Source organism: Pinus tabuliformis, chromosome Q (genome assembly GCF_031772625.1).
Source record: "Pinus tabuliformis cultivar Carrire ecotype Pingquan chromosome Q, CPIR1, whole genome shotgun sequence".
NCBI lineage: Eukaryota > Viridiplantae > Streptophyta > Pinopsida > Pinales > Pinaceae > Pinus > Pinus tabuliformis.
Window position 1 is genome coordinate 348259404 of NC_142296.1, and position 11547 is coordinate 348270950.

The 11547-nt window shown below is 36.0% G+C and overlaps 1 protein-coding gene across 5 annotated transcripts in view; it reads right to left on the reverse strand.

The window, feature by feature from the left end:
* The window catches only part of LOC149219613 (Sodium Bile acid symporter family), a 524785-nt gene that overhangs the window by 399104 nt on the left and 114134 nt on the right, over positions 1–11547 (reverse strand). For all 5 annotated transcript variants that reach the window (XR_016249246.1, XM_089384430.1, XM_089384427.1 and 2 more), the window contains one exon: positions 4394–4507. Coding sequence is in view for 4 of the 5 variants with exons in the window: in XM_089384430.1 (XP_089240556.1) it covers positions 4394–4507 (114 nt within the window). In the remaining variant the exon portion in view is untranslated. The remainder of the gene's footprint in view (positions 1–4393; positions 4508–11547) is intronic.

The following is an 11547-nucleotide window of genomic DNA, read 5'->3' on the forward strand; positions in this document are numbered from 1 at the left end:
CAGGTGAGCCAGTTTGGCACCTAGGTGTACTCAGATAGACTGCATAACAAAATAACCCTCATAATTGTTGCACCGGTTTTCCAAAGTTGGGTTTTTTCCGGGGACGAGTTGTCCAGAAATAACGGTGTCACTTGTGTGTTTGCTATTTCTTTTAGTTGTCAATCTGTAGATGGTTGAGACTGTATTGTGTTTATTTCAATATTTACATGTTTAAATAACTTGTTCATAATTAACAAGTAAGAGAAATAAACCAGAGAATACAGATAAAATTTCTAAGGGGTAATACTTAGAAATTTCAACAGTTTGCATCAACCTCCTGCATATGCATTTACACATCTCCAAAAGATATATACTGTCAAGGGCCTATTTCTTTTTCAGACTTCATCATAGTCTTCGTATCTTTCATGGAGATATCCTAGTCAAATCTTCTAGTCCTTGGATGTTGATTTCCTTTACCATGGTTGCATATTCCACGATCTCTTCCTTCCTTTCCTCACACATTTCATTCCTAGTAACTTCCAATCAGAGTTCCTCCAATTATTGTCAACCACCACATATTACATATGAGGACATATTATGTTGATTTCATCTAGTGAATGTGTGACCCATGCCATCCTACATCCTTTCAAAGGAGGTGATCCTTTCTTTTGATCATGCTCTTGAGATAGAGCATTTCTTCATGATACCTGCAACCATATGATGTGACTCTAAAATATTGAATACAAGCATACAGACCTCATTTTCTTTTAGGTCATCTTGGACTTTCTTTCAGCAGCTTCCTTTCGATTGAAAGAACTTCAATCCCTTAATCTGCTTCACCTCCTTAGATATCATACCATCATCCCATGAATTCCACAAGTTGGAATTCTTGATGAAACACTTGCTTCCCCTCTAGATCAGTGAATCTTCCGATGAAGATTCCATCAAAGAATCTTGAGGATGTTGAGTAACCCTATACAGCAGATGTTTCGTTTTGATTGATGTATCATGAGCTTTGTCCTGGATGACTTTTTCATTTCCATAAGTGTCACTTATGCTTCTAATGAGGTTACCAAGAGCTATATCCTTCCAAAGGTGACTGCCATAGTCTTCAATTTCAACCATAGGGTTACATGCTTCTCTATGGTGATGTCACGAGCTCTTGCATTCAATGCTTCTATGATGCCATGATGCATCCCATCATTTTTCTTAGCGGCTATATCTTGCAACAGAAGAACTTAAAACAAGAACTTGAAAAGAACTAGATGAGGAAGACTATCTTAGTGATAGTAAATAGCTCTTACTTCCTCTTTCTTGGACATCTTCTTTTCAGCTTCCTCCACTTTCTTGGTGAGATGGGCTTCTTCTCTTCTCTTTTGTTATTGTCCTTCTTAATCTTAGGACAATCTTTCGTATAATTCCCATATTCTTGACATTCATAGCATTTTAGCCATATTTTCTTGAGAACTATGCTTCTTGAACTTCCCTTTCCTTTTAGTAAATGTTTGACCCTTTTTACTTGGTCCTTCATCACTTTTTGTCTTCAACCTGTCTTCTTCTATCTTGCATAGGAACCACAAGTTGTTGAATGGGATAGTTTCTTCTCCTTACGGGCATTTGATACAACGTTACCTTGTTCATCGATTAATTTATTTAGAATAATGGAGACCATTTCTTTATCAGATATCATTTCTCCATAACTTGCAGCTGAGATCTTATTTGAGATGTTTTTGAGAGACATGAAGATATCCCTTCTTCCTTTGATACATTCAATTTGTATAGATCAAATCTAAGTGATATGTTCTTTCTTATTGCACTTTCAAAGAATAGTTCTACCAACTTATCATATATCTCTTTTGATGTCTCCAGCTTTGCTATATCGGGAATAAGGGGATCTTTGACAGACTCCATAAGAATCTCTTAAGCTTGTAGATCCCTTTCCATGTATTCAGATAGTGCTTGATCTTCAGATGGTTTGGACACTTTTCCATTTACATGATCAATAACTTCATTTTCTTCAAGGACTATGTCTATCCTCCTTTTCCATGCAAGGAAGTTCGATGACCCAACCAGCTTATAGATCTCCTTGCAAAATGAAGTCATTTTACTAGATTAGATTATAGAAGAAACGGTACTTACTTGACAAGTGAAGATAAAATCTTCAACTTGATTCCTTTGTTGATGATGATCGATGAAGATGTCTTAATGCTTCTTGGATGATCTTCTTCCACATGAAATCCTTCTTTCAATTAAAAAAGGGAGCTTGCCTTTTTGATGATGACAATGCTTTTTGATGTAGCTTCCTTTGGATGAGTAGTCTTTTAAGATACTTTCCACTTAAAGATTAAGTGTTGATCCAAAGAATGCTTCTTTGGTTGAACTAGGGTTTTTTTCTTCAAGATAACAATGTGATCTCTGACCTCAAAGTGCTTCTCTTGGATGAATACATTTCAAGTTGCTTGGATTTGTAGATTGCTTTAACTTGAGTAGGGCCTAAGAGGTCTTTTGATGATGACTTGAGGATCCCAAGACTTTGTTGGTGTAGACTTCTTCTTCGATCTAGGGTTTTGATATTTCTTTGTTGATCTTGACTTTAACATGATCTTCTTAAATTTGCTTCGATGTCTTTCTCAAGATTTGATCGAGTGTCCCTTGATAAGATGCCCTTGCTTGACTTTGTTACCTTAGCTCTAATACCATGTTGAGAAATATAGGGCATAGCAATTGGGCGATTTCTCTTTTGTTGATAACTACTTATGAATGTTTTTTACTTCTTTAGATTAGGATCTTCTCTTTCATTACATTATTATAGTGTGCTTCTTCATCAAACAACTACCAATGCATAAACAACAAAGAGACAAGAGACACAAAATATAGGCTATCATCCAGGGCCAAAACCTCTCCCACTTGAGAGGAAAACCGGAACAAATTCTTCTTCTTCTAGAGACTATTGACAAATATCAAGACCAAGACCCTTGACCTATTTGCCACCACAACACCAAGACAAAAAGCTTCCTTCTCTTCCTTGAGTCAATGATAGTCAAAGTGTTGAAGTTCTCTCTACTTCTTGGCTACACTTCAGATTTCGATTTACAGCAATTTCTCGGCCTATTTCAGAAGCATTAGTTGCAGTGCTTGGTAAGTGTCACTTTTTATGTAGTGCCTTTGACTCCTTCGCCTAGAATAGAGACTCCTCCTTGCTTAATTCAGCTTCCCTTTGACTTGTCCTTCTCCCAATTCGATTACCTTAGATGACAGTAATCTTCTCAGCCTTTCCTGCAGCAGATGATCCCTCTCTTTTTCGCACGTGTGACAGAAGAACAGCCCTAAAACAGACTCAAAACACCTTCGCTCTTCTTTCCTTCTTCTCGCTGGCTATGAGACTCCTTTCTGGGTGATTCTCACACTTTCTATTGCAGACTTCTTCTTGACCGAAATTCTCTCTGAAATGAAGCCGAGCTGCCCTATTTATAGTGGTTTGCCCATCAAAAAAGTCGACCTGAACTGTGGGTGAGCCAACAGGTCCTTGGAGTGGTTTCATTATTCCTTCTTGAAGCCGACTTGTAGGAGGTACTTTAGCTTGCTCTTGGAGGGCCTTTTTATTATTTTAATGATTCATACAAATATGTAACATGCCCAAGAAGGTTCTTCATAAATGACATTGACTCAATTTGACTTTATGACCAATCCTAAGGGCTCACAATGGGAGCCTTACCTACAAATAAAATTCCTTGCCCATGAAACCCATGAGACAAGCAACACAATAATAATTTTATTTTTCTTCTTTGCATCAATCACAATTACACGTCATTATGAAGACCGAACCTAGTTACACTTTTCAACACTCATGTAAACTTTTACTCATGTTCACATGGAACACAATATTATGGCAGACTTACCCTCCAAGGAGGGGCCGGGACTAGATAGGGGCACAGTTCTGATACAAGAGTTCCAGAATGGAATGTTGTTTGGGTTCTATCACCGGCCTTTTATGGATGCACAGATGATACTTTAGAGAGAGGCCAACCTCTCGACATTATCTATTTTATTGCGGCTATATGGACTCATATTAAACTTATGTATTTTTTATATAAACAGTGACATGTTTATGCTACGCTGATGTTAGAACTTTTATTTTTGATATGTACTCTTGCTTATGATAGTACTATTTTAGCACAGCTATATGCTCATATCTTTGACAGATGATGTAAGGCTATAAGCCATATGTTAACATGATCTTTTAAGATCTTTCAGACGAATGTATTCCAATATACATCTACAAATTGTAATTTTGTTAAAACTAATAAAATTACACTTTTTCTGTGGAAAAAAATGGTCATGAATTCCTAATAAATATACAAAATGCTTCCCAATATTAAATGATTTATACAAGATGAGAAAAAGAAAAACAAACCTTTCCTAGGAGTAACGGCACCAGAAGCATTAGTGTTAGGCTCTTTAGCAATTGTCCCGCAGGAACTGAAACCCCAACTCCTGGAGCTAGCAACTTTGAAAGCATGAAAGGGACCTATAGCTCAAACAAAGATTTGAATAATTAAAGAACTATAATTATTTAAATGAAGAAGACAATATATATATATATATATATATATATATTAAGAGGCTACAGGAAAAACCTATAAAATTACTTCTAATTGATTTTCCATCTGAGATATGCAATCACATAACACGACAAGACTTCAATAATCTATCCCTCCAACAGCTTACGTGTGTTGTCTTCGTTTGCCTTTATAACATGATTCTTTTTCTATAACATGTAACATAATAGCTAAATTTTAATCATAAAGCAAAAAGTAGAGTATGTACACCGGTAATATATTAGATATTAATTCAATATAATCTAACAATAGCCAAGGAATTACTAATTTACATTTGCTAAACGTATTCTTATAGTATGAATATAATGAGAAAAGTTTATACAAATGAACTTCACTTGAGTTGTTTCTAGTGCAAATTTGGCCTACAAAGTTCACTTTTTGCTGAAATGTCATTCCCAAAATTTTATTTTATGGCCTCAAACATGACAGATACAGTTATACACTATCTCAGTCCCTTTAAACTATCTCATGGTACAGTTATACACTTGGTACTAAAATACAGGAATGTTCTACATATCTATCGAAAGTATTTTCAAAATGCCAAAGTAGGCTACCACCCTAACATTCTATAGCAAAGTATGTTTTTTTTAAATTGTCAATATGCTAAATTACTAGATCTGTCTGTCTTATCACTGCCCAAAGTGGAAATCAAATTATAAATCCCAAAGCACAACTACAACCTCAAGGGAACTAGGAGGTGGTATCCATTGTCACTACAACAATCCCTTCTCTCACTTTAGGCCAACTCTCCTCTGGCACAAGGGGGATTTCCCCAGAATAGGGTCACTAAAGCTAGACAATGGAGGCTCCAGGTGATATGAAGAGCTAGCTTTAGTAAAACGAAGATCGCAACATAGGAAAATACGGTGATGGAGGACCAAAACTGGTGCCAATCCAACTTGGGTAAATGGTGCCAATAAAGGAAACCAAGAGGGTTGAAAATTAAATGAATGGGGATGCTGAGAAGAGCTATTAAAACATCAAAAATCTCATCTATGAATGAAAAATAACATTGCTGGAAATGAAGGTTCAGTAGACCCTTACAAAGGCACTCTACTAATGGACATTCCTAATGCATAAAGGGTAATCTTACTTCAAGTTAACCATCACATAATAAGTTAACTTAAAAATAAAAACAGCAAGAAAGTTGAATCAAAAATCTCTAATCCAAAGTTCTTCTCCAATGACATTGCTTCCCTATTATCGATCCCTTGTTGCAGCAGAAATATTGACATAATTTCCAACAATAGATATTCATCAATGTGGAAGAAAATGGAAGCCATACCTATATAGGAACCCTAACAATCACGTTCACATTCATAAGATATTCAATTGGGCTCAAAAAAGGCGCGCTTAATTAATACAACCATGATCAACAATGGAATAGCAAATACTTATACAGAATTCAGCTCAGCTCCCTTATAATAAAATATTATCTAATGGTATTTAGATCTACTAATTACTCCAAGTAAAATACCAGAAAACGTCTAAACTATTACATAGTGGCCTCACCAAAATAAAAATGCCTAAGTTCCAACATCAAATCTGTAACAAACATAATATTAAATAATAATGAATTAATGTAAAGGTGTGTCTTATTAAAAAGATACGTCTCTTGTCGAGTCCCAGTAGCACAACCGATTGAGAAAGGGTTTCGTTGCTAAGGCGGCCTGTGTTCAAACCTCACCGAGCTGCTAAGCACGTGCACTGGGAGGACACATCTGACTTACAAAAAAAAAGACATGTCTCTTCTTATGAAAATGCGCCCCGCCTTGTATTTATAACGACGGTCTCTCATTGTAACATCATTGATCCAAAAATTTATTAATAATATCTATTTACAATTATAGCTTGCATATGTCTCTGCATGTTACATATGTCTTTGCATGTTACAGTGGTATCAAAGTCGTGTTTTGTTTTCCCTGCACCCTGTTCCATTGTCCCTGCCTATGTTGTGTGGTCAGTGGACTTGTGATCTTGATCGAGCAACACTGTTTCGTTTTAGAACGTCGTTGTTGCCATTGATCTTGAGTATTTTTCTCCACTGTGTGTCGGTTGTTCTTACCCTCATGTGTCATTTGCTATCATCGGCTCTTGTTTCCCACCACCATCACACCCCTCCGCTATCAAATGCTCATGTTCCCTACCACTATCATGTTGAGAAATCAAGTGCATAGAGTTTAATACTTGCTTCCTCTTCTTGATAATTACTTGTGAATGTCAAATCTCTTCTTATTACTTCTTATGTGTTCTTCATTAAGAAATTATACAAATGTTCAGTCTTTCAAAAAAAACTCCAAGCTAGGGCAAAACCCCACAAGGGGGAAAACCCAACAATCCTTCTCTTATAAAATCAAATCAAAATAAGATATCCAAGACCGGGACCAAGTCTGCCACAGAGATTCCAAGTCAAACCTTCCTCTAAGTCTCCTCCAATAATCAGAGTCAATGCAAGTCAAACTGCTCTACTTTTGGTCAACAATCTAAAACTCGGACCTGCAATAGAGAGGGCCAAAATTCAGCCTGTAGTGTCTCAGAAATTTTGGCCTCTCCATAGAAAATTTGGTCAACCAAAAGAATATTCTTTTAGTTTTATTTCGCTTCTCTTTCTCCTTTGATTAGGCTTCTTCTTCCCCTCCCTAGTTCAGAAAAATACTTTTTGTTTAATAATTGAATGATCTCCCAAGTAGTTCAAACTGCCCTCTTATATATAATTGTCCAGAAGGTCGAATAGGTGTCTCTTGGAGGACTAGGCCAACTTGTTCCAAGGAAGGCCAACTTGAAGATCTTGTGGGCTTACGACACGACATAAAATTCAAATTTCACTTCCTTACAAGTGTCCAAATGGAACATGACTCAAATACATTTTCCTTTCACTCAAAATAAATTCTTTTTTACTCCTTTTCACTCTATAAGCATGAAGAACATGGTTTAACCAAAAATATAATAAATATGAATACAAAATCAATGATAAATTTACATTATGAAGAACAACTCTAGCTACAACTTCAACACTTCCTCTTAACTAGGGAGGTATTCATAATGACTCGACAAGATATTCTCAAGTTGAAATATTCATATAAGAAAGAATTTGAATTGATACGCATCAATGATGATAGCATCATCATAACCAGCATTGTCAAACTACTAAGGCCTTGACAAGTACGCTCTATCTCTCCACTAGGTCAGAGCACAATGTTGGGAGGCATTAATTTGGACACCACGCCTCTCAAGGCACATACCCCTAGGTGTTCCAAAGGTATGAGCTCATAGTACCATTTCCTAATCCCAAGGAAAATTTTGTCCTCCAGATGATTCTTTACCAAGTCCATGTATGCAACTTAGGATATTAATCCTAATCAACCACAATACATGACTCAACAATGCTTGTCTCTAATGCTTATCCAATCCACCACTCTCCCTACCAATGTTCATGCAATAGACTTATGGCAGTTAGTCCTGGCCATAGTACATGACACATGGAGAACATAGTGTCCATCCTCACTCCCTCTCAATCAAGGAGGAGATCCTCACTCCATCTCAAACAAGGAAGAGATAACTTCACGCCCAAGCTTGTGTTTAAAGTACACATACTTCCCTTACAACAGCTACCTATGTTTTTGTGGAGATCTTGTTCTAGCTTCACAGCTCCATTCTGCATCATGTCACAAATCATAATGTGCTTCGATCTTCCTGGTCCTCTAACAATCTTCATATAGCTTTTAACCAATCAAATCGAAGTTGTCATCAACTAGTCCATCGAACATTTTACAGAGCCAAACTGCTTCACAGTTAACTATACAAACTTCAATGTTCTCTTCCTTCACAGTGCAACATAATCCTATTTCATGCTCTATCAAGAAATCATACCGACTTCTAAGCAGAATCGACCATCAGTGGTATAGCTCCCTCCTTCCAATTGAGGTAAGTGAACTTCTTCTCTTTTATTGGGAGAACCTTCTCAAGTCTTGCTTTTCATGCTGCTATCTAATGCTAAGTGTTGACTTCTTTAATGCATCCTTCAAACTGCTTTCTCCTTCTTTATTTACGTCCTCTAGGAAAATCTTTGTGCTTTTGCTACATTCTTTCATCATTTCTCAATGCTTAGGCAATTATTGACCTACAAGCTTTATTAGAAGACTATGAAAGAACAAATAAATACGCAAAGTACAAAGACAATAGCAATAGTAGTAATGAAAGAGATGTAGAGTACTTATCTTTTTGTGGAAAGTCAACTCTCTCTTAATATTGGACTTTATACTAATCTTGTCCTCACATGAGAATGATGTCATTTCTGTCATTCTCAAGAGCTAGGACTTCTTAGTACTTACAGCGGAAACGATTAGGTAGGTATTTGTTCCTAGGGTTTGTAATTCAAATCTTTGCTAGGGTTTACAAACCCTAAATGCTTCAATGTCTAAAGTCTTCAAGACTTGCGATCCTTTAAAAATTGCAATTTCTAAAAGTACACTAATGTGTTAGTTTGAAACCCTAGAAATGTTATTGATAAGTCTACTTTGAAGTTGAGCATTAGTTTGAAGCTCAAGCGATGGCGGGAACAAGGTGCATGTTTAGGGTTTGCGCAGTAAGGATTTTTTGCAAGGTCATTTGTGGCATGGGAGGCAGGCGCATGTCTCCCAAGCTTTGCCACCATTATTAGCCTTGGAAACTTCTTGTGTCTGGGAGAAGAAGGCAGTCGTCATTTTCCTGTAGGCCATGGATTAAAGGTCTACTGTCGGTCTCCTTTAGTGAACCATGAAACTTTCGAGAGGCAAATCTGCTAGCAAAACACACCTAATCGACAAATTTTTTCTTCCACCTTAAACCCCAACGCTAGGTGGAATTTGTTGACAAGGCCTTAGGTGAGTCCTAGTGTTTGTTGAGTCTGATGTAAAAGTGTGTTTAGGAATAATTTTAATGCATGGTCCCCCGAATTCAGAAACCATGGCTACATTATTTTATTATAAGCACACTTGGTTTCATACTAGATCATATTGTGTCGCAGAATTGGTTAAATTATCGAGGGCCTATGTCTAAAGGTGTTTTCCCCTTTCAAGGGTTGAATTTGTAATTATTTTGATGTAAAAATATTTTGGTGAATGGTCTCTCGCAATCAGAAACCATGGCTAAAATATTTAATGGTGGAAAAAATTAATAATCTCCTCTATAGTCAATTAATTAATTTTTCTTCTAAATTAAATAAAAGGTCCTAAGCCAAAAAATTAATTAATTTTGAGTCAAAAAATAATTATAGAGAAATTAATTTCTCTCCAAGAGGAAAATAATAAAAAATTCGTGAGTCAAAAAGAAGTTAATTTTTGGAGGTCCTCCACCAAGGGAAAAATTGATATCTTAAGAAAATTTGAGCCCTTGGATCTCAGTGGTTAAGTCAAAGTCAATTTTTTGAGGAAATTAATCCAAAATATTAATTTTTGGATTAATAAAAAATAGTTTTTAAGAGAAATTCGATTTTTTCTTCAAAAATAAAAATTCGACGATGGAGATTAAAAAGAAGATCAAGTTATTTTTCGATAGACGAGATTAATTTGACGGGGGATCAAGCCAACTAGCCATTATTTTCCACTTGGAGGGGTTTTCTCTATATAAGGAAGCTATTGAGCTTCTATTTCCCATCTTTGGATGAGGTAATTTTGTAACACATGTACTGAGTTGCTGCTCTGCTGGAAACATTTTTCTCATAATAGAAAGACTTTGGGGTTCAGTTCATAGCATTCTTCAAATGTTGATTTGTGGTATGTGTTGGCTATGTGTTTATCCTATATTGTGCTGAATATTTTTTTACTGTTATTTCATTTGTCGGTGATAAGAACATTCTATTGGTACGAGTTATCTTAGGTGATTTGATTCATTATATGAATTAACAGTTTATCTTGAAATTTATAGAGATTTATAGGTATGCTAGCCCTTGTGCTCCAAGTTCACAGACTGCGGGGACGAGCCGACCTTGTTTGGGCTCTAAGTTTTCATTGTGGTGAATTATTTTGAAGGAGAGTTTGGTTGGATTAATAAAAAATGGTTTCTAAGAGAAATTTGAATTTTTCTTCAAAAACAAAAATTCGACGATGGAGATTAAAAGAAGATCAAGTTATTTTCAACAAATGAAAATAATTTGACGAGAATCAAGCCAACTAGCCATTATTTTCCACTTGGAGGGGCTTTTCCCAATATAAGGAAGCTATTGAGCTTCTATTTCCCATCTTTGGATGAGGTAATTTTGTAACACATGTACTGAGTTTTTGCTCTGTTGGAAACATTTTTCTCATAATAGAAAGACTCTGGGGTTCAATTCATGGCGTTCTCCAAACTACTATTATATTGTATGTGTTAGCTATGTGTTTATCCTATATGTGCTGAATATTTTTTTTTTTTTATGTTATTTCATTTGTCGGTGAGAATAACATTCTAATGGTACGAGTTATCTTAGGTGATTTGATTCATTATATCAATTAACAGTTTATCTTGAGAATTTATAGAGATATATAGGTACGCTAGCCATTGTGCTCCAAGTTCACAGACTACGGGGAAAAGCCGACCTTGTTTGGGCTCTAAGTTTTCATTGTGGTGAATTATTTTGAAGGAGAGTTTGGTTGGTCTATTTTCCGAAATTATTCATCCACGCAATTATTTTAAAAACCCCTAAAACAAATTATATGATCCTGGGCTAACAATATGTAACATGCTAATGAGAGTTGAAAATTTTATTTTGTAAATATTTGTAAAATTACTTCTAGCCCTTGTTTTAATTTTGTAGCACTTGGGGTTTTTTGGGTTTTGGAATTTTTGTATAAATTTGGGGTTTTGGAATTCTTTCATTCATTTGTGCAGGTGAATCTTTCAAATTCTCAAGGATAAATCAAGGGGTTTGAGGCAGATCTAGGCCGAGAGGAAGGCAAGATCTAGCCTCCAATCTTCATCTAAGCTCAACGCC